Raw genomic sequence first — 25836 nt, forward strand, 5'->3', positions numbered from 1 at the left:
AGTCTTTATGTCCAGTCACTAAAACCTGGTTCTGGGCTTCCCTGGTGGCTCAGATGGGAGAGAATCTGCTTCCAATGCAGGAGACCCGGGTTCGATCCCTGGGTCAGGAAGACTTCCTGGAGAAGGAAGTGGAAGCCCATGCCACATTCTTGCCTGGGAAATCCCATAGACAGAGGAGCCTGTGGGGCTACAGTCCACGGAGTCACAAAGAGTCAGACACGACTGAAGCAACTTAGCATCCACGCACAGTGGTCCAGTGGATACAAATCTGCCTGCCAAAGCAGGGGACACGGGTTCAATGCCTGATCCAGGAAGATCCCACATTCCTCAGAGCAGCTAAACCCATGAACCTCAACCACTGAGTCCAAGCTCTAGGGTCCGTGCTTTGCAATGAGAGAAGCCACCGCATGAAACTACAGAGTAGCTGCCACAACTGGAGAAATCCAGCTTGCACCAACGAAGACACAGTTCAGTCAGAACATAAAAGAAATTAATTTAAAATGTATTTAAAGAATCTTAACCCTGAACCTCAGAGTGGGGCCTTACTCATAAACCAGGTCATTGAGGGAGTAATTAGTAAAGACAGGATAGGCAGGGTCCCTCATCCACTGCGGCTCGTGTCCTTATAGGAAGAGAAGGGACACAGGGAGGACACTGTGAAAACAGAGAGAGATGGGGTGATGTGGCTACAAGCCAAGAAATACCAGAGACTGCTGCCAATCCACCAGAAGCTGGAAGAAACTGCTAGTCACTCAGTTGTGTCCAACCCTTTGCAAATCCGACCCATCAACTGTAGCCTGCCAGGCTCCTCTGTCCATGGGAGTCTCTGAGCAAGAATACTGGAATGGGTAGCCATTCCCTTCTCCAGGGGATATTTCCAATCCAAGGATCGAACCCGGGTCTTCTGCATTGCAGGCAAATGCTTTACCATCTGAGCCACCGGGGAAGACCAGTGAAGCTGGGAGAGGGGCAAGGAAAAGCTCCCCTCTGGGTTTCACAGGGAGACAGGCGCTGCTGACGACTGATTTCAGAATCTTTAAGTCTCCAGAACCGTTGGACAACACATTCCTGTTGTTTGAGGCCACCCTGTTTGCGGCGCGGGCCCAGGAAACAAATAAGAATGTGGAAACTGAAGATGTGAGTAGGGTTAATTCGTCAGGAAATCTCAACTAGCCCTAAAGTCACTTCCTCTGTAGCAGCAAGCGCGGAATCAGCGTTCTCCTGGGATGGGCCTATCACGACAGCGGAAGAGGGTGATAACTGACAATCACTGAAACTGCTTCCACTGCAACGCACATCAATGCACCATGAATGAGAGGAGGCTCACCAACGGCACTGGTGAAGGCTCCCACCAAACTGCTGAAGCACACCCACTGGATGCTCCAAGAATATCAAAGGCTTAGCTTTCAAAGCCAGTCTCTTTGAGTATCCACAGAAAGTGCCTTCCGGCCAAACTTTGTGAACCCATTACTTTGCACATTGGTCTCACTTTAACCACCCTCCACCCCACCCCCCGCCCTGTCCCACTCCAACCCACAGCAGAGTTCAATGCTGGGCTTCTCCCAGGGGTGACCCAGAGATAGAGGGGTGGCCGACAGAGGCTGGAAGAAGAGAGAACTTGCAAAATGCATATTCCATACACTTACTTTTGCCTGGTGTGCGTGTGTGTGCTCAGTTGCCCAGTTGTGTCTGACTTTTTGTGACTCCGTGGACTGCAGCTCACCAGGCTCCTCTGTCCATGGGATTGTTCAGGCCAGAGTACTGGAGTGGGGTGCCATTTCCTCCTCCAGGGGACCTTCCCAACCCAGGGATCCAACCCAAGTCTCCTGCACTCCAGGCGGATTCTTTACCATCTGAGCACCAGGGGAGCCCGGATAACACCATGAAATACAAAGTCTGTCGTGATACTAACGACAAACCATAAAATGGTTCTGCCAGCTGGGGATTCATCAAGGGTCACGTGTGTGAACGTCAAGGTTAAGAAATACAGGACCCAGATTCGAGCTGGGGGCCCCTCAGGTGGACAGGCTTCCGTGGGAAGGCAGAGGGACAAGCAACTCGTCCCCTAGTCTTATGAAAACACTTCTCGTCCCCTAGTCTTATGAAAACACCTGTCCTGCTGGATCAGGGCCCAACCACGAGACCTCATTCTATCGTAATTACCTCTTTAAAGTCCTTATCTCCGAAAACAGCTCCATTCTGTGGTCCGAGGGGTTAGGACTCCAACACTGGATTTGAGAAGGTGGATAGGAGTGAGGGTGGACACAATTCATCCCAGAACAAAAACCCCAAGAGATACAAGGCTTGCACCTCTAAGTAAGGATGCTCGGGATGATAGCACCTCACAACCACTTCGAACACCAAACACCAGCCGACAAACCCTTTCAGGGGCAGAGCACACTTAGCAACCCTACTGAAAAGGTCGCTGATGCCCAGGCACCGATGAGGCATGGCCCACCCAGCTGTTTGTAATAAATCACGTTACTTTCCTAATGTTGAAATTTTCCTCTGTCACCCTGAGATGGATGAACCTCTCAGATTACACACAGAGAAATCCAACACCATCATGTTCCTTTCCCAGAAAAAAACCACGAAAACCAACTCTGTTTTAAGGCTCTTGCTTTTCATTCTCTCCACTCTCATATAATTGTCACTGACCCTTCATTAAATGGTCACACTATTTACCCATCCAAGGTAAGTACCGTGCCGAAAGAGCTGAGGTCCAATCAGCACTTTGGGGGAATATTTCTGCTTGAACTCCTGCAGCAGGGTCTATAGGATCCCAGTTGAACAGCTGCTGCAGTTCTTAACGCACAGGAAGTGTGAGCCCTGGGCCTCTCCATTGCCTTGAATGATGACTCAGGAGACAGAGGGGTCAGAGGTCTTGAGGCTCCACTGAAGGGCATTTCCCCCAAGATCTTAATGTTACATATGCCAGAGCATGTCTTCTGTCTCCCAGACAGTGAGTAACACAAACACAACTGAATTTATTTTTCACCCAGATGCTTCATCTTGCTTGTCTTTCTTTTATGGAGCAAAGTAACACAGTGGATGTTTCCATAGAGGAACCAGGACTGATTCTGCAGAATTTTAATTGTGGTTCCTTAAAACCCTATAATGCTTCATCAGTCACTCACTGAGGAAATTTTCTTTTTTTAATTTTATTGATATATAGTTGATTTATAAGTTGTGTTAATTTCTGCTCTATAGCAAACTGACTCAGTTTACATAAGTTCTTTTATATATATTCTTTTCCATGGGACTTCCCTCGTAGCTCAGATGGTAAGGAATCCGCCTGCAAGGCAGGAGACCTGGGTTCCATCCCTGGGTTGGGAAGACCCCCTGGAGAAGGGAAAGGTAACCCATGCCAGTATTTTTACTTGGAGAATCTCATGGAGAGAGAGGAGCCTGGCAGGCTACAGTCCATGGGGTCCCAAAGAGTCGGACAGGACTGAGCAACTAAACATAAGAACAATTCTTTTTCATATTCTTTTCCAGTATGTTTATCACAGGATGCTGAACATACTTCCCTGTGCTATACAGTAAAGTCTGTGGAAACATTTTCACTGTAATACCGTAAGTTCTGTATTTGTGTTCATGGTTCAGTTCTGATCCTAGAACCCAATTTTCCTGAGGGCAGATCTGGTTCTTGGGTCTACTCACAGTGCATTTGATGCCTTAGACGCACACACACACACACAAAGACGTTCACTGGAGGGGCCATTTGGGACAGAAACCCAGACCCCACTTGGCTTGCCCACCCGTGCGCCCTCGAGGCGCCAGGCGCCATGGAGCTGTAGCCACTCAAAGGGGGCGCCTTTTTCCAACTGGTCTACCAGGGGAGACTCCTCTTTCTAAACAGTCTGCCCAGGGCAACATCTTTTTCTAACCAGTCTGTCTAGACATTCATGCTTTTTCTAATTTGTACAAAAGCCCATACAAGTTGCCAGCGGCTCTGCATAATGAAAGAAATCAATAAATGTTTGAATGAAAAAAATACGTGATCATCTGCAACGGCCGAGTCAAGGTAATGCTCTCTTTAAGAACTCACTCACAACCGGGAAATTTCTCCAGCCATGAGCGTTCTGACCTCACAGTACACCTAGCAAATGGCTTCAGATGAAGAGATAAATCTTTAACAAGAACATTATGAAAATGGAAAGAGTTTTCCATGAGTGTAGAGGGAATGACTCAGAAGAGGGAGAAGAAGCCATCAGCTGTTTTCTCTTTTTTCCCTTCTTTATCTTCCTTTCCCTTCCCCTCGGCCTTGAATAACCTTCCCTTTAACAAAGAGATCTTAGAGTATCTTCAAAAGTTGACATTTAGTACTTTAAACTCCAAAATTAGCTTTAATTCAAGAAACATTCCTGTCCCACAGGCAACAGGAAACAATCAATATTCTATTCTCACATCACAGAACGACTGGGAGCCAAATGCAGCTGAAAAAGTAGATGAATAAAGTTGCCTTTGAAGAACGGAGGATAAGTCTAGGGGGCACTATAGGAACTGGAAAGACAGATATTTTGGCAATAATAATCCAGTAAGAAATTCTCAGTGCAATCCTCGACTCTCAAGAGATCTTAGATCACAACGGAAATAATGGGAACTCCTGGCAAAGGGACAGCTAACAAATACAGGTCCGTATCTCCAAATCCATTCATGTAGAAGAAATCAGAATCCCTAAAGGAAGAAAAATATTCTACTGAGTGTTGAGGAAAGAGCTAGCTCCCAAATCAAAAGCGTGGAGCATGAAGTGGCCTGATACATTTTTCTAATCCATACCAGTCTGGTAAGTCATGGGGAAATCACCTATACATTGACTCTTTCTTCAACTTTTCAAGAATGCTCGGTGCCAGAAAGGTGACAAGAAGGTCAAGGCAGTATGGATTCAATGGTCAGAACTTCCAAGCACTATGTCACCAACTCAAGACAAGTCAAAGAACCAAATAATACTTAGAGCAGAAAGGAAACTAGGAGGCAGAGAAGCCACAAGGCAGAGAGAAAGGAAGGCGGTAGGCAGAGGAATACTCCCTGGGAACCCAGGAAGCGCCAGGTAGAGGCAGAGGAGGAAAGCAGAATGTTTGGAACGCAGACATTGGGCCCCAAAGCGGTGCTGCAGTCCTTCCGATCCTCAGGGAGGTGTAGGCAGCAGATGAGAGATGCAGCCCGAGTCTTTCTTCCTCACCTTCCCTTTATCCTCAAACTCCATCTTCCATGATGAACCGAGTGGGTGTCCATTTCTAGTTTTCTGAAAGAGCCTAATTAACAGAAGGGTTGAATATAAATGTGAAAATCTAACAGAAGAAAATTACCAACTGCCTTTTGTTCACTAACATATTGAATACATTTTCACGCTGTGTGCTTTACACATATATCCTCGTTGTTGCTGTAGAATTGCTAAGTCATGTCTGACTCTTTTGTGACCCCGTGGACTATAGCCTGCCAAGCTCCTCTGTCCATAGGATTTCCCAGGCAAGAATACTGGAGTGGGTTGCCATTTCCTCCTCCAGGAGATCTACCTGACCCAGGGACTGAACCTGGGTCTCATTGAATTTGTGTCTCCTGCACTGCAGACAGATTCTTTACAGCTGAGTCACCAGGGAAGCCCACCACATATACACAAGATACACATGTATGTATATTATATAATTGGTATGCATTTTATATATACACATATATTTAATCAAATTTCCATTGAATTCTCATGAAATAGTATCATCAGTTTACAAACACAAAGATTGTAATTTAGAGTATTTAAACACCTTGCACAAGATCACGCAGATACTACATAGCACCAGAAAAGCCATAGGAACCCAAAGCTTTCAGTCTGTAAGCCTGAGCTTTAATACATGACCCCATTGTCATGCAACAGGTCAGAAAATTCAGTCAAAAATCCCTATCCAACACAAAGATCTTTCTGCAGACAACAATGAAACATTGGCAAGCCTCACTGATAATTTATAAGGTAAAACCAACAACAAACCCTCTAGTTTACTTTAGCGTAAAAAATAAGAGAAAAACTGAAAAAAAAAAAGACTAAGTGGCTTAACTAGACAAAATATAAAATTTTTCTGTACTCCTCTCCCGAAAAAAATAGTCATAAAGTGAATCAAAAGCCAAATGCCAATTGGGAGAAAACATCTGCAGCATAACAGATAAAAAAAGCTATTATCTTTAATATGTGAAAAGTTTGTGCAAATCAATAAGACAAACAGGAGGATCCTGGGGATAAATCATTAACACTAGTTAGTAAAAGAGGAAACACACTTTCAATCAAATACACAAATTATGATAAACCTTACTAATTATGAAAACACACTTTTTAATGTATACATTCACACACATATGCATGCGTGTATATGTTTACATCGCTATCACATGTAACCAGCCCAAACACCTAAACCCGTGATTATTGCCGGGTAGTATGATTACAGATGACTTTCACTTTCTTCTTTGTGTTTCTGTTTATTTTCCACAAGGAACTGGGGGTGGGGATCATATTTAAATAATCAGATTTAAAAATGATAATTTGTAAGGTGTCTAAAACAGAAGTAGGGTATATAATGAAACATGTTTAGCCAAATGTGGCAGCAAATAGTAATGTGAGTGGCAATGCAAGAACAAAATATTAGCCTTGGGTTTATTTTGATTAACTGAAAACCTCAAATAGTCTAGAATGCACTTGTGACTAGACTAGCTTAAAGAATTCTAAAACATGAGCTACTTAGTCCAAAGTACTTTAAAAAATTATTTTAGAGATATTTACAGTTAATCATAGGAAAACAGACTTATATTAGATGATTTAGAGATATATTTTAAATAAATATACCCTGTTGGAATCTGTAGAACATTATTCTAAGTCTGATTATTGGATAGAAACTATCTGTTACGCTACGAGCTCTCAGGCACTTTAGTTTAACGGCTTCTATGATAAAAAGCTCATTCTTGATCTGGGAAAAGGCATCTCAGGGTAACAAATTGGGTGGGAGTGCCGTAGCCACAAAGCACCTTCCCTCCAAAGGGAAATTCAAGTTTCATTATGTCAAATTGGCCTTGAAATTACAACCACCGCTCACAAATGTTAGTTTTTAATGGAATAAAATGTCATCCTGTGGGACTGACACTTTACAAACCTGAAGAAGTGTTTTCAAGTTTTTTATTGGTATTGTAAGTGTAAATGTTCAACTGAGAACTGAGTCATCGACTAGTTTCTCTAATTAAATTTTTAACCAGGAATAAAGAATGCACTTTAAAAGCTTGACTGCTACTTCAGAGCTGCAGTAATTCCAATGAAAGACCAGATTACGTGAGTGGTAACACTCATCTGTAGCCATTTGGTTTCACTAAAGTAGGGCTCAGATAACGTGCTAGAATATTCGGATCCCAGACTTTACAGCCACTTTCCCTAAACCTGCATTTTCACTCGGGACTTCCTCCTTCCATTTGCCTCCAACATCCCTTCTCAGTCCAGATGAGGACAGACCAAGAGCTTAGAAAAGTTAATCTAGCTCCACCCATCTGCATAATAAGCAAGGCCAAGGCACTGGGTATTTTCTTTGTTTTCAATAAATAATCTGTGTTCATTCTTGAAGGGGGGTGGTCTAACAAGGAGGCTATTAGCAAATGTTCAGTGAGCCACATAAGACATGTACTTGCAGCTTCACCATTTAATTCAAAATCCTCATACAGAATTTTCTGCCTCCAGTGCAAAGGAAAGGTACTAAAATTAAGACTGAACGGTAACCAGAGCTACTCAAAGTGGATACCAGTCCTCATCACTTCCTTCATTAAGAAAGTCTGCTGCCAAAAAGTTATGCGTGTTGATATTTAGTTTAGTATTACGATTTTTATTTAATGTACACACATACTGTGGAAACAGTGTCAGACTTTATTTTGGAGGGCTCCAAAATCATGGCAGATGGTGATTGCAGCCATGAAATTAAAAGACACTTACTCCTTGAAAGGAAAGTTATGACCAACCTAGATGGCATATTGAAAAGCAGAGACATTACTTTGCCAACAGAGGTCCATCTAGTCAAGGCTGTGGTTTTTCCAGTGGTCATGTATGGATGTGAGAGTTAGACTCTGAAGAAAGCTGAGTGCCAAAGAATTGATGCTTTTGAACTGTGGTGTTGGAGAAGACTCTTGACAGTCCCTTGGACTGCAAGGAGGTCCAACCAGTCCATTCTAAAGGAGATCAGTCCTGGGTGTCATTGGAAGGACTGATGCTGAAGCTGAAACTCCAATACTTTGGCCACCTCATGCGAAGAGTTGACTCATTGGAAAAGACCCTGATGCTGGGAGGGATTGAGGGCAGGAGGAGAAGGGGACGACAGAGGATGAGATGGCTGGATGGCATCACTGACTCGATGGACATGAGTTTGAGTGAACTCCAGGAGTTGGGGATGGACAGGGAGGCCTGGCGTGCTGTGATTCATGGGGTCCCAAAGAGTCTGACACGACTGAGTGACTGAACTGAACTGAACTGAACACACACACCAGGCTCAAGCTCTTCATCGCACAGTGAACTTGTAAAAGGTGGCAGACCAGGACCTCTGCCCACACTCGGGAGACTTGGAGTGCACTGTGAACCTAGCATATTAGAGCTGTCAGTTCAGTTCAGTCACTTAGTCAAGTCCGACTCTTTGCGACCGCGTGGACTGCAGCACGCCAGGCTTCCCTGTCCATCACCAGCTCCCAAAGCTTGCTCAAACTCACATCCATCAAGTCAGTGATGCCATCCAACCATCGCATCCTCTGTTGTCCCCTTCCTAGGGGTGGAAAAAGCCCTCTCACTACCCAGGACCACACGTGAAGGTCATCATCCACAACAAGCAGTCCAGTTAACCCCAGGGCTTTAGGTTTTGGTTCATTCATGGCTGGTTCATGACCTGATTCACTGCTCTTTACTACTTTTATTTGAGGGGAATTCCCTGATGGTCCAGTGGTTAAGAATTCACCTTCCAGTGCAGCGGACGTGAATTCAATCCCTGGTCAGGGAACTAACACCCCACATATGGCAGAGCCACCAAGCCCACATGCCAGAACTAGAGAGCCCACGTGCCAATACTACTGAGCCCCAAGCTCTGGAGCCCCCATTCCACAGCTACAGAGAAGCTGCAGAGAACATCCCTTATGCCACAACTAAGATCCAATGCAGTCAAGTAAATAAATATTTTTAAAATACTTTTATTTGAATACCCTTAGCAGCATTACAAACGCTGATGAGATTTCTTCATTTTGCCATTTCCTAAGGAGTTTCTCAAAATGCAAGACTTTGGAGGCCCTTGGGCACCCCGGACAGCTGGTCAACCTAAGGCTGCAAAATCGGGACACAAGTGCCTACTACAGAAGGCCATTGTAAGGGATAAATGCTATTCTGCAGCAAAGCACCTAGGGCGTGGCCTAGCAGGCAGTATCGATCCATAAATGTTAATGATTACTATCGTTATCAGTATTAGATACATCCTTGTGGTCAAAGCAGAGCGAGCACTCAATCCTTTCCTGTGGACTTTTGGTGATTCAGAAGGACACAAAATCCTGCTTTGTTCCAGGTTGATAAAGAATCACTGGGATTCTAAACGTTATCCCATCACCTGGAACAGAGGTAGCAAGCCTCCTCGTGGGTAGCTGCGTCTTCCACTTCCTCTGACTCTCAGCACCATGCTCCATGCCCAGAGAGCATCCGTCACTGCTGTTCACCCTCGCCATGCGCTTGCACAGAGCTCTGGCGAAAAGTAAGTCACGATGAAGAGAGGAGCTTCCTGGAAGAAGAATGTCTGAGCTGGACACCTTACCAGAAAGCCGTGAGACTGGATGTAAGATGACAGAAACTCTGTAGGAGATTAAAATCGCAGAGCTACAACATGGCCAATTATTAGAGAAATGCAAATCAGAACCACAATGAGGTGTCACCTCACACCGGAGAGGCCATCATTAAAAAGTCTGCAAATAACAAATGGTGGAGAGAGTGTGGAGAAAGGGGAACCCTCCGACACTGCTGGTGGGAATGTGAATTGGGGCAGCTACTATGCAGAACAACGCGGAGGTTCCTTAAAAAACTAAAAACAGAGCTACCCCAGGATCCAGCAATCCCACTCCTGGGCATATAGACAAAACTATAATTCAAAAAGATGCATGCACCCTCTTGCTCACAGAAGCGCTATTCACAATAATCGAAACATGGCAACAACCTAAACGTGCAGCAACAGATGAAAGAATAAACACGTGGCACAGGGAGCTCCCTGGTGGGCCAGGGCTCAGGACTCGGGCCCTTCCACTGCCACAGCCCCAGGCTCAATCCCTAGTCAAGGAACTAAGACCTCACAAGCCACAAGGTACTACGCCCTAAAAAAATATATGTATATGAGATGTGATATATGTACAATGGAATACTACTCATTCATAAAAAAGTAATGAAATGATGCCATCTGCAGCAACATCGAAACAGAGATTATCATACCACCATGTGATATCATGTATATGGGGAGTATTTATATATGATACATGATATGTATATGGGGAGTATTTATATATGATATGTGATATCATGTATATGGGGAATATTCATATGTGATATGTGATATCATGTATATGGAGAGTATTTATATATGATATGTGATATGTATATGGGGAATATTCATATATGATATGTGATATCATGTATATGGGGAATATTCATATATGATATGCATATATGGGGAATACTTATATATGATATATGATATCATGTATATCATGTATATGGGGAGTATTTATATATGATATGTGATATCATGTATAGGGGGAATATTTATATATGATATGTGATATCATGTATATGGAGAGTATTTATATATGATATGTGATATGTATATGGGGAATATTCATATATGATATGTGATATCATGTATATGGGGAATATTCATATATGATATGCATATATGGGGAATACTTATATATGATATATGATATCATGTATATCATGTATATGGGGAGTATTTATATATGATATGTGATATCATGTATATGGGAGTATTTACATATGATATGTGATATGCCAAGTCTAAACTACAACACAAATGAACCAATCCATGAAACACACAGAATCACAGACACAGAGAACAGACCAGTGGCTGCCAAGGGGGAGGGGGTTAGGGGAGGGATGGAGCGGGAGGTCAGGGTCAGCAGATGTAAAAATGGATATATACAGAATGGATATATATGTATCTTTTATATAGAGAATGGATAAACAACAAGGTCCTACTGTACAGCATAGGGAACTATCTTCAATACCCTATGATAAACCATAATTTAAAAGAAGATGAAAAAGAACGCATATATATGAAAAGTATATATATATATATATATATATATATATATATATGAAAGTGAAAAGTGAAAGTGAAGTCGCTCAGTCATATCCAACTCTTTGCGACCCCATGGACCGTAGCCTGTCAGGTTCCTCCATCCATGGGATTTTCCAGGCAAGAATACTAGAGTGGGGTGCCATTTCCTTCGCCAGGGGATCTTCTCAACCCAGAGATCAAACCTGGGTCTCCAGCACTGCAGGCAGACGCTTTACCATCTGCACTACCAGGGAATCATATATATATATATGCCAAACATTCTGTTGTACAGCAAAAATTAACACAACATTGTAAATCAACTATACTTCATTTAAAAAAAAAATGACAGAAAAACTCAAGGAAAGGGAAGAGAACAAATCAAATGGCTCAGAGAACAGGCAAGAGAAGTAAACAGGTTTGCTAAATGTTTTGGCAGCAAGCTGGCCAAGAGACTGATAAACTTATTAAAAAAAAAATGTGTAGTCAAAGAGACAGAATCCAAAGCTCCATATATCTCCATGGGAGACATCCAAAGAAATGTATGTTTGCAAATAGCAGCGTCGTCCATCTGTTGTGGTGTCGGTACATTTTCTCAGCGAAGAGCTGAGGGTCCTTAAACATTCCTATGACACTGCAGAATATTTTTCTGCCTCTGGTAGGTCCCTCTAAGGCCTAGGTGGCTTCCTTAATGAGTCTCCGAAGAAGGCACAGCTGTTCTGGGTCTGGAATGTTTCCCAAAGGGCGCTAGCTGGACCACCTGTCCCATCTACCCACTGCTCACATAGGCACAACCAGGAAAGGCAAGCGAGTGAGACAGACAGGGCTTTCAAACCATTCCCGGCCAACTAGAACATCGCTGTCATCCAGAAGGTCGCCCCCATGTCCTGGGGAGATCAAAGCATCCTTCAATCTATTCAGAAACATTCACTGAGCATCCTGTCTCTACCAGGTACTATTCTAGCCACCAGGCATACAGCAGTCCTCCCTTCCTCTTGGGGCTTCCAGTCTAGAGGGGAGACAAATAATAAACACATGAACCCATAAACATATACCACGGGGTCGGGGGATGTTGTAAGTTGGAAGGAGCCTGCCCCAGTCCATCAGTGTAAGTCTTGTCTTAATCTGTTCAGGCTGCTACAGCATGTACCAGAGGCTAGATGGCTTATAAAGAGCAGAAGTTTATTTCTCCCAATTCTGAAGGCTGGGAAGTCCAAGATCCAGGCTTAGATTTGGTGTCTGGTCAGAGTTCTCTCCCTGGTTCATCGACTGACATCTACTTACTGTGTCTTCACGTGGCAGAAAGGGCAAAAGAGCTTTCTGGGGTCACATTTTTTCTTTTTAAGTATGTGTGTTTGGAGTATAATTGCTTTACAGCGTTCTGTTAGTTTCTGCTGTACAACGAGGCAAACCAGCTATCTGTATACATATATCCCTTCCACCTGGGCCTCCCATCTCACCCATCTAGGTCATCATAGGGCACTGAGCTGAGTTCCCCATGCTACTGGGGTCTCCTCTTTAAGACCACGAATCCCACTCACGAGGGCTCTGCTTTCGTGACTAATCACCTCCCAAAGGCCCCACCTCCTAATACCATCACCTCAGGGATGAGGTTTTAACCTATGAACTCTGAGGGGACACATTCAGGCTAACCCCCAGGACCTGAGAACGTGACCTTAACGATGATCTTGCCAGAGGTCATCACGTGAGGTTATCAGGACGGACCCTGATCCAATACGACTGACATCCTCGTAGAAAGGGGAAATGCAGATGACACACACAGAGGGCAAAGACGTGAAAGGACACAGCGGGAAGACAGCCGTCCACAGACCAGGGAGAGGGGCCTGGAGCAGACCCAGCCCTGACCTGGGCTCTGGCCTCCAGAGCCGTGTGGCAATAAGTCTGCTATTTAACCGCCTAGCGTGCGGTACTTAGTCACAGCGGCTCTAGCAAACTTACACAGGTGATGGGACGCACTCTGAGGAAAGACAGAGCAAGGGGGGGAGCAGACAGCAACAGGGGACAGGGACAATACAGAAGGTCATCAGAGCGAGCCCATGCCGACCCCCAGGATCCCAAACAGGCCTGGTTGTTCACTCCACTGGGACCAGCCCTCAAAGGGCTTCTTGGGTGGACAAAACAGCCCCAAAGGGCCCCAGGCTCATTTTCACACCTGTGCTTACACCTGGCTCAGTGCATTTTATGTCCAAGTTAAACAACAGCTTTTGCTCCTTAAGAGGGTTTCACTTCTCCCAATGCTCCCTCTTTTTCTTTCTTCTCATCCGCTCACCACACACTCTATCCATCCTCTTTGCCAGGAAGAAATAACAGGACACAATTCAGAGTTGCCCGAGCAAGAGTCAAGCTCTCCCAAAGATCCGTCTACACTCCATCACATCCTTTCCCTGGGACCCAGGCATGGCAGGGGCAGGAAGGAAGAAATCAATCATGTCAAGCCAAGGTCATAGTCTCAACCGTACACCTGCCTCACCCAAGTGTAATCTGCAACTCAAACTCAATTAGCACAGGTGCTAACACACCACAGTGACCCAAATCCTCATCCCAACACACAAACCTCCATTCAGACAGCACTGCTGACAGGGAGGAGCAACAAAGCAGTAGCTCTTAACATTTTGGGGGTAAATAATTCCTTTTAGAATCTGATGAAGTTATGGATCCTCATCCCAGAAATATACATATACATATACAATTTATAGGGATCCACAGAACTTCAAAGATTGAAAGCAGGAGGAGAAGGGGATGACAGAGGATGAGGTGGTTGGATGGCATCACCGACTCAATGGACATGAGTTTGAGTAAGCTCCGGGAGCTGGCGATGGACAGGAAGGCCTGGCGTGCTGCAGTGCATGGGGTTGCAAAGACTGAGTGACTGAACTGAACTGAACAGAACCTCAAAGCTCCGCTATGGTCCCTTGCTAGTTAATGGAATCCAGGGAACTAACCTCTGTGAGAACTACCAAGAAACAAAGACCAAGAGGAAACAGGGAGCAAGCAAGATGGGTCAGGCTTTAAAATACATCAAAAACAGGATTCAAAATACATGAAGGAGGACTGATTGCCTTAATACATAGAAGTGCTTATAAATCAGGAAGAGAAAGACCAACAACCCAAGGGAAAATGGTGAATGGTCACGAACAATGAACAGAAATGAAATGCAAATTGTTGTTGGACATATGAAATATGTTCAACTCACAAACATGATAGCCTACACGTAACACAAGACATTAAGTTTAACCAACTAGATTGGCCAAGATCAACAAGTCTGACAGTATCTTATACTGATAAAAATCTGGAACGATATCCCCACACCAGGTTGATGAGAGTATAAACTAGGACAACTTCCTTGGCAGGCGATTTGGCGAGACTCATCAACAGTTTAAACATCGTATCCTTGGGAATTCCCTGGCAGTCCAGTGGTTAGGACTCAGTTGGCACTGTCATTACCAGGGCCAGGGTTTGATCCCTGGTCGGGGAACTAAAATCCTGAAAGCCACACAGTGCGGCCAAAAAAAAAAAAAGAAAATCAGACATACCCTTTCACCTAGAAGTAGGAATTTAAACCTCAGATATACTTGAACATTTACAAGATGATACATAGGCACGGATATGTACTACAGCACAATTTGGGGATACAGCAAGTCCCCTACATACGAACCTTCAAGCTGTGAACTTTCAAAGATGCAACTGAGCAAGCATGTGTCCAATCCCGCAAGTAAGTTCACGTGTCTGGCGTACCCTGTCACGTGCGTGCATTCTCTACAGATGGTTGTGCTTTTGAGCACTTCACTGCACAGCACTGTATAGAGTCCAGTCACTCAGTATCTTTATTTTAAGCTCAGAGCCTCTGCCATCAACAGGAGCTTGCCCTTCGTCTCCTATTGCTAACGATCCTTCAGCTCTACCATCTCCCACCTCTCATCAGTAACACTTCTTGCCTGTTCACTCGACGCCAACCCCTGCATGTCAGCTGTTGTGCTGTGCTACACTTTTCAAGGTACTGTACTGTAAGACTAAAAAGGCTTTCTTTACTTTTGTGTTTGTTTTTATGTATTCTTTGTGTGAAAAGTATTATAAACCTATTACAGCACAGTACTATGTAACTGATTGCATTAGTTGGGTACCTAGGCTAACTGTTGGATTTTCGAACAAAGTGGACTTACTCTCAGAATGTGCTCTCAGAACAGAACTCAATTCATATATAGGGGATTTACCGTAACAAAAAAATGGTATGCAACCTAAATGCCCATTCTTTAATTGTGCTTAATTCTTTAACTAATGTCCATTGACTTACTCATCAAGGAATGGCTAAATAGATATGGTACCTCCATGTACTGAATGGGCTTCCATGGTGGCACAGTGGTAAAGAGTCCTTCTGCCAATGCAGGAGATGCAGTTTCGATCCCTGATCTGGGAAGATCCCTTGGGGAAGGAAATGGCTACCCACTCCAGTATTCTTGCCTGGAAAAACCCATGGACAGAGGAGCCTGGCAGGCTATTGTCCACGGGGCTGAAAAAAATCGGACACAACTTAGCAACCGAACAACAGCATGTACCAAAAGCATGTACTAAAAGCATGTACAAAAGCATGTAATAGCATGTAGTAGCATGACTTAGCAACCGAACAACAGCATGTACTAAAAGCATGTAATTAAAAAGAATAAGACAATTCTTTAGGGGAAAGGATGTTCAAGACATATTGCTAAGTGAAAAAAGCAAGACGGTGAACAGCATGTATGGTGTAAAAATATCTGTTCCTGTATCTATCCATTTACAAATGTATGCGTACAGAATATCAAATGTATGCACACTTGGATGCAGATGGAGTATGTGTGGAAGGAGACACAGGAAGCCAGAAGCGGGGTTGCTTCTGGGGAGAGGAACCCAACACACACCAAGGCACCCAGGCGGAGGCAGAACTACCTCTCACTGCACCCCCTCTGGAGACCTTTCCATTTACGACCACGTGTCTGTATCACCCATTCCAGACTTTAACCAAATGACCCTTAAAACATACACACACACAAGTGATTAAAAACCAAAAAGGATTCAGTAAGTAGAAACCACATAGCTAGGGAGGGCGGAGAAGGCAATGGCACCCCACTCCAGTACTCTTGCCTGGAAAATCCCATGGATGTTGGAGCCTGGTGGGCTGCAGTCCATGGGGTCGCTAAGAGTCAAGACAGGACTGAGCGACTTAGCAGCAGCAGCAGCTAGGAAGGGCAGAGCCAGTTCAGTGGAGGTGGTAACAGGATGTCAGGAGATGGCGCTCATCTAGCAACCCTTCTGTCACCCAAATGTCCCAAACCAGGACTCAGAGAACTATCCAGTTTCCCACAACTCAAGAGTGATTGAAAGGGAGGGTCTCTCCCACTGTCTCTTGATTAGACCCACTGGTTGACAAGTTACCCCAACTCTGTGGCCATGACATCCTCAAGGGAAAATACATAGAACTGTATCTCAAAAGCACCCACAAACCCAACAGAGAGCCCTGGGCATCCTAGTGAAAAGAAACATGATGCCAGAATATTCCCATGATGATGCGCGGTGTTGGGAACTAGCCTCTGCGGCTGTTCCCTCATTTCAGGGGGTGGATAGCACCACACTAGGTGGGCAAGGTGGGGCAGGGAGGCCCCCCCACTCCCTTATTGGAACCGGCCTGGATTCAGATCAAGACCCTGAACTCTGGCCCGTCTCCCACAGGAAGCCGTGGACACCTGGCCCCGCTGCCCCGCTTCCCCTTCTGGGCCAAGGACTTCCTCCGCAGCTGCTGAGCTCTGCTGCAAGCTCGCCCCAGGAACTGCCCTCGGCTGGTGTCCAAGGCCACACCCCTCTCCAGGGCCGCTCTCAGCCAATGATCGTCCAGGGCCCACGGGTATAAAGCCCCCATCCCCTCCCCAAAACCCGTACCCCTCCCTAGAGATAAAGACATGAAGCCCCCAGCTTGGACGTCTCAGCTCCTGGAGCACAGCATGGTGTGGGTGGAGGACTTCAGCTGGGACTGCATCAGGGTCCAAGGCTGCCTGACTTCTCCCCTCCCCTCTCCTCCTCTGATGGTGCTGATATACACTGAGCATACACCCCAAGACCACACTCCTCCTTCCCGAGGTCTGCTTCCCAGGAAGTCACCTACAATCCAGTCCTCATCATCTAAGAAGCTGTTGTGGGTTGAACTGTGCCCCACAGAGAGATGCATAGGTCCCACCCTTGGCACCTGTGAATATGGCCTTATGAGAAATGGGATCTTTGCAGATGTCATCAAGGCGAGCTCCTACTAGTTTAGGGTCAACCCTAAATCCAATTGGGCTGGCTTCCCTTGTGGCTCAGACAGTAAAGAATCTGCCTATGATGCAGTCCATGAGGTCGCAAAGAGTTGGACACAACTGAGTGACTGAACTGAACTGCAATGCTGAAGACCTGGGTTCAACCCTAGGTCCAGAAGGTGCCCTGGAGAAGGAGATGGCTATCCGCTCCAGTATTCTTGTCTGGAGAATCCCATGGACAGAGGAGCCTGGCAGGGGCTTGCAAAGAGTCGGATGCAACTGAGCAACTGACACTTTCACTACTTTTCTAAATCCCATGGCTGGTGTCCTTATAAGGAGAGGGAGATTTGGAGACAAGGAAGACTCACAGGGGACAGAAGGACCTGTGAGGACAGAGGCAGACACTGAGATGCTGCAGCCCAAGCACAGACATGCCAGGGATGGTTGGCAAGTACCAGAAGCTCCCCTAAAGCTTTCAGAGGTTCACCCACACCTTGATTTTGGACTCTGAGCTTCCAGAAGTCTAAGAAAATAAAATTTTGTTGTTTTAAGTCCTCCAGTTTGCGGTCATTTTTTAAAAGAAACTTCTTATTTTGTACTGCAAAAGGAGACGGGGGTGGCAGAGGAAGATATGATTGGACGGCATCACCGACTCAATGGACATGAGTTTGAGCAAACTCCAGGAGAAAGTCATGCTGGACATGACTTAGCAACTGAACAACAGTAGCCAGCTAAGCTATCAACGTCATAATAGCTTCAGGTGCACAGCAGAGACACTCAGCCATATATACACACCTATCCATTCTCCCCCAAACTCCCCTTGCCTTTTGGTCATTTGTTAGGGCTTCCAAAGCAGAAGACACAGGAGACATGGGTTAGATCCCTGGATCAGGAAGATCCCCTGGAAGGAGGCATGGCAACCCACCCCAGTATTCATGCCTGGAGAATCCCATGGACAGAGGAGTCTGGTGGGCTACAGTCTACAGTGTCGCAAAGAGTTGGGACACGACTCAAATGACTTAGCATGCGCACACCCTGACAATAGAGAAGAGAAGGTCAGAGGAAAAAATCCACCCAAGGCAACCTCCTCTTGGTGAACGCAGGTAAGGATACCAGAGAGGTGGTTTTTATTTGCTCAGGGTCACTTCAAGCATCTAATGAGAAAATGCATGGAAGACCCTGGATACGCCACAAAGCACTCTACCGCTGAGCTGGCATTCAGGAGAAAGGAGGGGCGACAGCTCTCTCTGCCTTTGTAGAAGCCTCCACCTCCTTGGGTACCATTCAGGCCCTGTGGCTCACCTCTCTCCTGCTGGTCATCCTACCAGCCAGCAGCACTACATCAGAGAACGTGAAATTCAATTCAGATCAGCACTTGAAAGCAGCCAGGGCTCAGGCTGAGTGGGGGAAGCGGTTTCGCCAGTTTGCTAAAAATAAGGCTCAGGGATTATCTATAGGTTTCAATTAGCCAGGAGAGCAAGCAGGTTGCTTGCTTATCATGAATAATCGAGATGGGGTGTATAGCCCAAGATAAATGATACTTCGTGCCCAGCCCACCCTTTCACAGGGGACACCCAGCCTGCCCCCTCAGGGCAGACAATGGGGGCCACTCTCCACACCTCCCGGGAGGAGAACCCTGGACGTGGATGACCGCCACGTGGCCCGGGAACAGCCTCCAGTGTGCACACCGCTGTAGTTGAGCCCAGCCTGTAGCAATGACTCCACACACCCGCAGAGAAAATTTCGGGTTGTGCTCCTCTTCATGGGCACGGTTCAGCACGGTTGTGCTGACTCAAAGCGCCCTTTGAAGTCCTTGGGACTTGAGGATCAATGAAGCGAGCCCTACGTGCCAATTTCCATCATTCACAGGGACTTCAAAAAGATGAGGCAGGGCAGGAAGTTCAGGAAAGACTGTGCCTGCAAACTGCAGCATGCAATCTCCGAAATTATAGGCGCAGCCTTGTCACATGCGACTCTTGGAGCAGGTGCCTTCTGCCCGACGCCTCTCACTTGCCAAGAAATCCCTGCTGAGGGTTAATAGGAATATCCAGTTCCCTAAGCATTTCTTGTGTCTCAGCGCTATTACCCCTAAATTTCTAGCACTTAAAAAAAAAATTACAGGATTTAGCACCTGTTTGTCTCCGAAATACTTGCTAAAAACGGAACTGCCAAAAGGCCACCTCTAAAATTAGTCATATTTCCTGCTCTGAAAAACATAGTAAATTCTATTTTTAGTAACTCCTTCACTCCAGGTACCTGGCGTGACATGGTGCTGTCATGCTCGGGCATAATTATTGGCAACTTACGAAGCAGGCAACCCTTATTTTTAGCCCCAAAATAGCTCCAATGAAAATGATTAACAGGCTTAAAAAAAAAAAACTAACCAATCATTTTACGTACCTAACTTCACAGAGACTTAATCACAAAAAAAGTAATTGCAGCAATAACTATTCTCCCCTTTCTGCAGTTTTGCCTGTCGGTGAAAACAGCTCTATAACCTGAAGGCACCTACGCTCATCCTCTCCAACTATAGTTGTCAGCCTCTCCAACTATACTTTCTTCATGTTTTAAATGTGATAAGCTTGGGCCTTCCTGTTGGTCCGGCGGTTAAGGATCCACCTGCCAATGCAGGGGACCCAGGTTTGATCCCTGGTCCGGGAAGATCCTGCAAGTCGCTAGGCAACTGAGCCAGTGAAGCATAACTACTGAACCCGTGCCCATGTTATCACCACCGCACTCACGTGCTGTGACTACTGAAGTCTGTGCACCCTCGACCCCATGCTCTGCAACGAGAGAAGCCACTGCAATGAGAAGTCCGTGCGCTGCAACAAAGAGGAGCCCGCGCAGCAACAGCGGCCCAGTGCAGCCATAGGTAAAGAAACAAATGCTTCTGAAAAATTCAGTACAATAACCTATCAAGTGCCAGAGACTCTGCATTGCCCAGGTATTGGGGACCAGCATCAGAGGCTGTGAGCACACCTCCCCTCTGGGTCTTCACAAGTTATCGCTTCATACTCCTGCACAGCAACTTCATTCTTTGTCTCAAAGCCATTGAGAATCCTTTTCAAAGTTTGATCCTATCATCATTTGTTTTCCTCGTCTAATCATCAACTTAGTCAAAGACAAGACTGAGAATGTGCCAGTTAAGAGTTTCACATGATCTAGTGAATTATTGACTTTTAAAGCCACGTTAAGGCAGGCTGCACCAGCTGAAAGCGCCTAGAGGACAAAGTGAGGCCCTGCCCAAAGCCGTCGGTTTTTTTCAAGCAGTAAAAGGGTCAACTGGATTCAAATGACTCTCAAACAACTTTGGAAAGAGGTATGTGAAAGAAAAGCAAGGGCGGTGGGGGGTTGGGGGGGAAGGGGGATACTGTCCTGCAGGCAGTGATGGGAAAAGGTGCCTCTTGATAAGACAGAATTGAATGAAAGTCAGGGAAAAGTGTCTCGTTTTCCAACCTGATTCAGACAGTAATTCCCAGCATGCCATGGAGGATGGCACCCAAAGCTTTTTGGAAACATGCACAAGTCAAAATGCAACACACACCAAGTGCCCTAAACCAGTGATACTCTGGATTTTGGCATAAATCACCCAAAACAACATGCCCAGTTTGAGACTACAACTGCGGTCATGGGGCGCCTCCTCTTCTTCCTTTTCTCCACCCCCCTTTGCAGATTTTTCCTGAACTGATTCCTCAGGACAGATTGCCCTCGATCCTTGCACTTTGGGGGTGGTGTGGGGGGCAGGGGCAGGGGAGAATACATCGATTCCCCCACACACACGTCTTAGTACAGCATTTATGATTTCATGTGTGGTCTGTGGTCCGTGTCCTCTCAAAAAGAAAGGAAAAGAGAAAAGTGAAGAGCTTTCTCCAAAAAGTATGCACCTCCCCAAAGGGGGAATTATTGAAAGGAGAGGGCCTCCTGGGACACTCACATCACCCACTCTGGGGACATTTCATTTCCCTTCCTCCAGGTCCTGTCACCTCCAGGTGTCCCCTGGCTTGGCTCTCAGGAGTAACCACTCTCTGGGTGAAATCTCTATTAATAGGTCACCTTTTAAAGAGACCTGGAAGGCTACAAATTGTGTGAGGTTGAGTTCACCTTTGTTTTGTTCTTAATAAGACAGGATACAGCACATGAGTGGGGCTGGGGAGGCATCAGCTCAGCAGTCCTTCCTGGGTAGAGGCATCTACACGCGCGCGCACATACACACACAGGCACACACAGAGGCACACACACACACACACATTTTAATCTCTACAAGCTGCCAAAACCCCAAATCTATTAGTTAAGCATTAGGGCATTATTAGGAGAAGGCAATGGCACCCCACTCCAGTACTCTTGCCTGGAAAATCCCATGGACAGAGGGGCCTGGTGGGCTGCAGTCCATGGGGTCCCTAAGAGTTGGACGCAACTGAGCGACTTCACTTTCAATTTTCACTTTCATGCATTGGAGAAGGAAACGGCAACCCACTCCAGTGTTCTTGCCTGGAGAATCCCAGGGACAGCAGAGCCTGGTGGGCTGCCGTCTGTGGGGTCGCACAGAGTCGCAAACGACTGAAGCAACTTAGCAGCAGCAGCAGCAAGGCGTTATTGAATCTGTGACTTAAAAGCTATGAATGACACCCATCGTTTCTTTAAAGCTGGCCATTAAGTGAACTAAAATCCAGACTTCTCAGGAGGCTTGCAGTCCCGGAGCCCCTGATTCTACCGACTGAAGTAGGGCACACATCAGAAATATCTCCCAGTCTCCTCCACCACTCTAAGATCCACCTTCCTTAACTAGATTCAATCAGTTAGTCCAGCGCAATAATTTTACGTCCAATTAATTGGTCCTCCTCTTGCGGAGAGGAAGTGAGATGCAGTGTTTGAAAAAGACAAGATGAGATAAACAGGCATAAGCCTCTAAGGGGTGCGGGGTGGGGGGGGTCAGGGTGGGGGGAATCCTCACTGGACCCCATCGGGGCAGGAATTCCTCGAATTCCAGAGTGCCTGGGGGCCCAGCCCTGAGCTCCAGATCGCAGCACCCGGCTAGGGACTGAGCTCGGAGTGCAACCCCGGGCAGTTCAGCCAAAGCACACAGCCTGATAGGGGGGAAAGAGCAGCGGCGAGGAGCCGAGCCACGGGAGAGAGGAAGGCAGCCCGAACAAGCTGAGCGGCCGGACAGGGGGAGCGCGCGCGCGCGCCTAAACGTTGCCCATAATGCTGTGAGCAAAGCACCTCGTCTCTTGCTGCTGCTGCTGCTGCTGCTGCTGCTGCTGCTGCTGCTGCTGCTGCGTCGCTTCAGTCGTGTCCGATTCTGTGCGACCCCATAGACGGCAGCCTGCCAGGCTCCCCCGTCCCTGGGATTCTCCAGGCAAGAACACTGGAGTGGGTTGCCATTTCCTTCTCCAATGCATAAAAGTGAAAAGTGAAAGTGAAGTCGCTCAGTCGTGTCCGACTCTTAGCGACCCCATGGACTGTAGCCCACCAGGCTCCTCCATCCATGGGATTTTCCAGGCAAGGTACTGGAGTGGGGTGCCATTGCCGTCTCTTTCTGCTAAGTTTCAAAGAGGAAACGTACGTAACCAGACTGACTCCTCTATATTTCGAGTGAAAAGAAAGTTCTACCACCCGTGCCAGGCACGGGGAAGTGAGTGCTCTGTAATTAGCTAGCCGGATCCGCGGGCATCCCTGCCTTCGCCCAGACGCAATGGGTTAAGTTCCCAGCCCACTGCGAACCCAGGAGTAAACGGCGCTGGCACTCACTTTGGACTAGAAGGAGGTTTGGAGGGGTTTTTTTCTTCTTGAAAGAGCCCCTCCATTCAGTGAGTTCCTCTCCCAAACACTCCCCCTTGTGCATGGAAATTCAAGCCAGAGGCACTTTGAAAACTACTCACTGCTAACCCCATTTACCCGAAACAAAGGGGCACCCCACCCCGAGAGACTGTAGGAAGGGAACAAGTGACAAGGGTGATGAAGACCTGCAGTCACATGCCAGGGGCTCCAGCACACACGAGGGAACTGGCGAGAGAGATTAAAGGCAGGAGAAGCTGGGGGTCAGAGGGCAGGGAAGTTCGCCCTAGGGTCAGAGGGCCCACAGCAGTGTGTCCGGGACCCCCAGGCTGGCAGAGGATCCCAGGGCAGAGAGTGGCTGGGCAGGTGGGAAGCCCGGAACCTCACTGCCTTTCCCAAAATGCTGGCGTCTATCTCTCCGAATGGGCCACCAAAGGGGGCTGCTTCCCACCCGATCTGGGCTGAGCAAGCCCCCGCCTGGGATGGGGGGTTGGGAGGGTGGCTGGGGCGGTGGGGGGCGGGGGTGGTTTGAGTCTGAGATGCTCCAGCCTGAAGTGGCTCCAAACTTAGGGTAACTGTCAGGCTAGCTTGCACAGCATCTCAAAAGTAAGTCATCCTGTGTTGAGTTTCTTCTCAGATCTAAGTGAACAGCTGAGGTCCAGCAGGGCCTTGCATGACAAGGGATCACACCCTGCTAACTTTTCAAGGTCTGGAGGGGCTGCACCTTCAGGTGTCTGGGGGACTTGGGGCGGGGGAGGTCTTCATTTGCTTCCCTTGCTTCTAGAAGATGAGAAGGTATCTTCCAACATCTGAAGTCTGGGGGTATCAGTGCCAGTAGCTCCCACCCCAGCGGCAGGAGTGAGGAGGGAAGGAGGGGGTGGGATGTCTGGGGGTGCGGTGGGGGCGATCCAGGACGCAGCGGGGGGAAAGGTGGATGGTGGGAGGGGCGGCGTGTGAAAACCCTCCTGTGACCAGGTAAAACGTCCCCTAACTCTGCACCCCACAGGTGGGAATGTCCCTGGCGTCTCGGCCTTTCCCTACTTCCTCCCCAGAGCCCGCGAGGGGGATCAGGCTCTAAATTGGCCCCAAAGGGCTGGCTAATCGGCTCTCCCACTGTCAACATCAGGGCCCACGCACTCCAGTCCTGGGTCCAGCTTCTCCACTGATTTTGCCGCCCCTATCGGCCCGAGAGCAGAGGTTCCCTCCTCCCTCCGCCACTGCACCCCAACCCCGCGCTGGTGCCCGCCAGGCGGCGCCCTTCGAGATGCAAAAAAGCTGCGGGCGTCTGGCTTCGCGGGGAAACCAGTCGCCCCCCAACCCACTAACCAGGGAAAGTGACCCCAGATCGCTCCTCTGGGAAATGCCAGTATCCTCGTCTGCGACAGCTGGCGCGCGCGTTTGGCTCGACCCCGCGTTCAACCCGAGAGGAAAAGCAGGCGGAGCGGGGAGGTGCTGGGCCGGGGCTCCGCAGCCAGACTCGCAGCGCAGGGTTTCCCGTAGGGTCCCCACCGCCCCTCCCGCCCCGATCTCCCATCCCGGGGCGGAGGGGCGGGGGGATCCGGGGGCCAGCGCCCCGGGAAGCTCACCTTCTCTCCGGTCAGCACGTGCAGTCCCTCGCGCACCTTGGCGAAGGAGCCCTCGCCCAGCTTTCTGCTGCCGATGAGGTAGTTGCCCACGCGCTTGTGGTGCTGGAAGTCGCGGAGCCGCTCTCGGGGCACGCCGCTCACCCAGGCCGGCAGGAAACTTCCTTCGCAGGCAGCCGCCGGCCTGGCCGCGTCCTCGGCGGCGCCGCCGCCGCCCCCGGGCGCCGCCGGCTCGCCCAGGAGCCCGTCGCCCGCCGCCGCCGGCATCGCGCCGCTCCGGTTCGGCTCCCGCGCTCGCGGCTCCTGCTTCTCTTCGGCCGGCTCCCCGGGCTCCTCCCGCCGCCGCCGCCGCCGCCGCAGCTGCCTTGGGCCCGGCCCCGCCCGGCCCGCCGCTCCCGCGCGCCTGGCCGCCGCCGAGCGCCGCGCGCAGACAATAGCGGCCGCCGGGGCCACGGGGTACCGGGGACCCGCCCCCCACCCCCAAGAAGTTCTTCTACTGAGGCTCCTTGCGGAGACCCTGCCCCGAGTCCCGTCCGGGCGGCTAGTGACCGTCTCCCTGCTCGGGTGCGCGGGGAGCGCGCCGGCCGTGGAGGGGCGTTGGGGCGGCGAGGGGCGCGATCCGGTGCCGGGTCCCGGAGCCGAGATGCCTGGTCCCGGACCCCGGGGCTCCTCGGCCGCCTCCGCCCTCGCCGCCGCCGGCTGGCCCGCACGGAAGCGAGTCCGGCTCGCTGGTTCCTAGCTGCGCGCCGGGTGGCCGCTCCCGCCCGAGAGCCGGCGCGCGCGGCGGGCTGCAGGCGCCCTCTGGAAGGCAGCAGAAGAAAGCCCCATTCAGTTTGAATTTGCAGAAATTTAATCCGGTCGCGGGCGGCGGGA

At 48.2% G+C, this 25836-nt stretch overlaps 1 protein-coding gene across 1 annotated transcript in view; it reads right to left on the bottom strand.

The window, feature by feature from the left end:
- HUNK (hormonally up-regulated Neu-associated kinase) overlaps positions 1-25230 on the bottom strand; it is a 133419-nt gene extending 108189 nt beyond the window's left edge. The window contains exon 1 of the mRNA XM_018048110.1: positions 24967-25230. Coding sequence (XP_017903599.1) covers positions 24967-25230 — 264 coding nt within the window. The remainder of the gene's footprint in view (positions 1-24966) is intronic.

The sequence above is a fragment of the Capra hircus genome, chromosome 1 (genome assembly GCF_001704415.2).
Source record: "Capra hircus breed San Clemente chromosome 1, ASM170441v1, whole genome shotgun sequence".
In the NCBI taxonomy this organism is placed as follows: Eukaryota; Metazoa; Chordata; class Mammalia; order Artiodactyla; family Bovidae; genus Capra; species Capra hircus.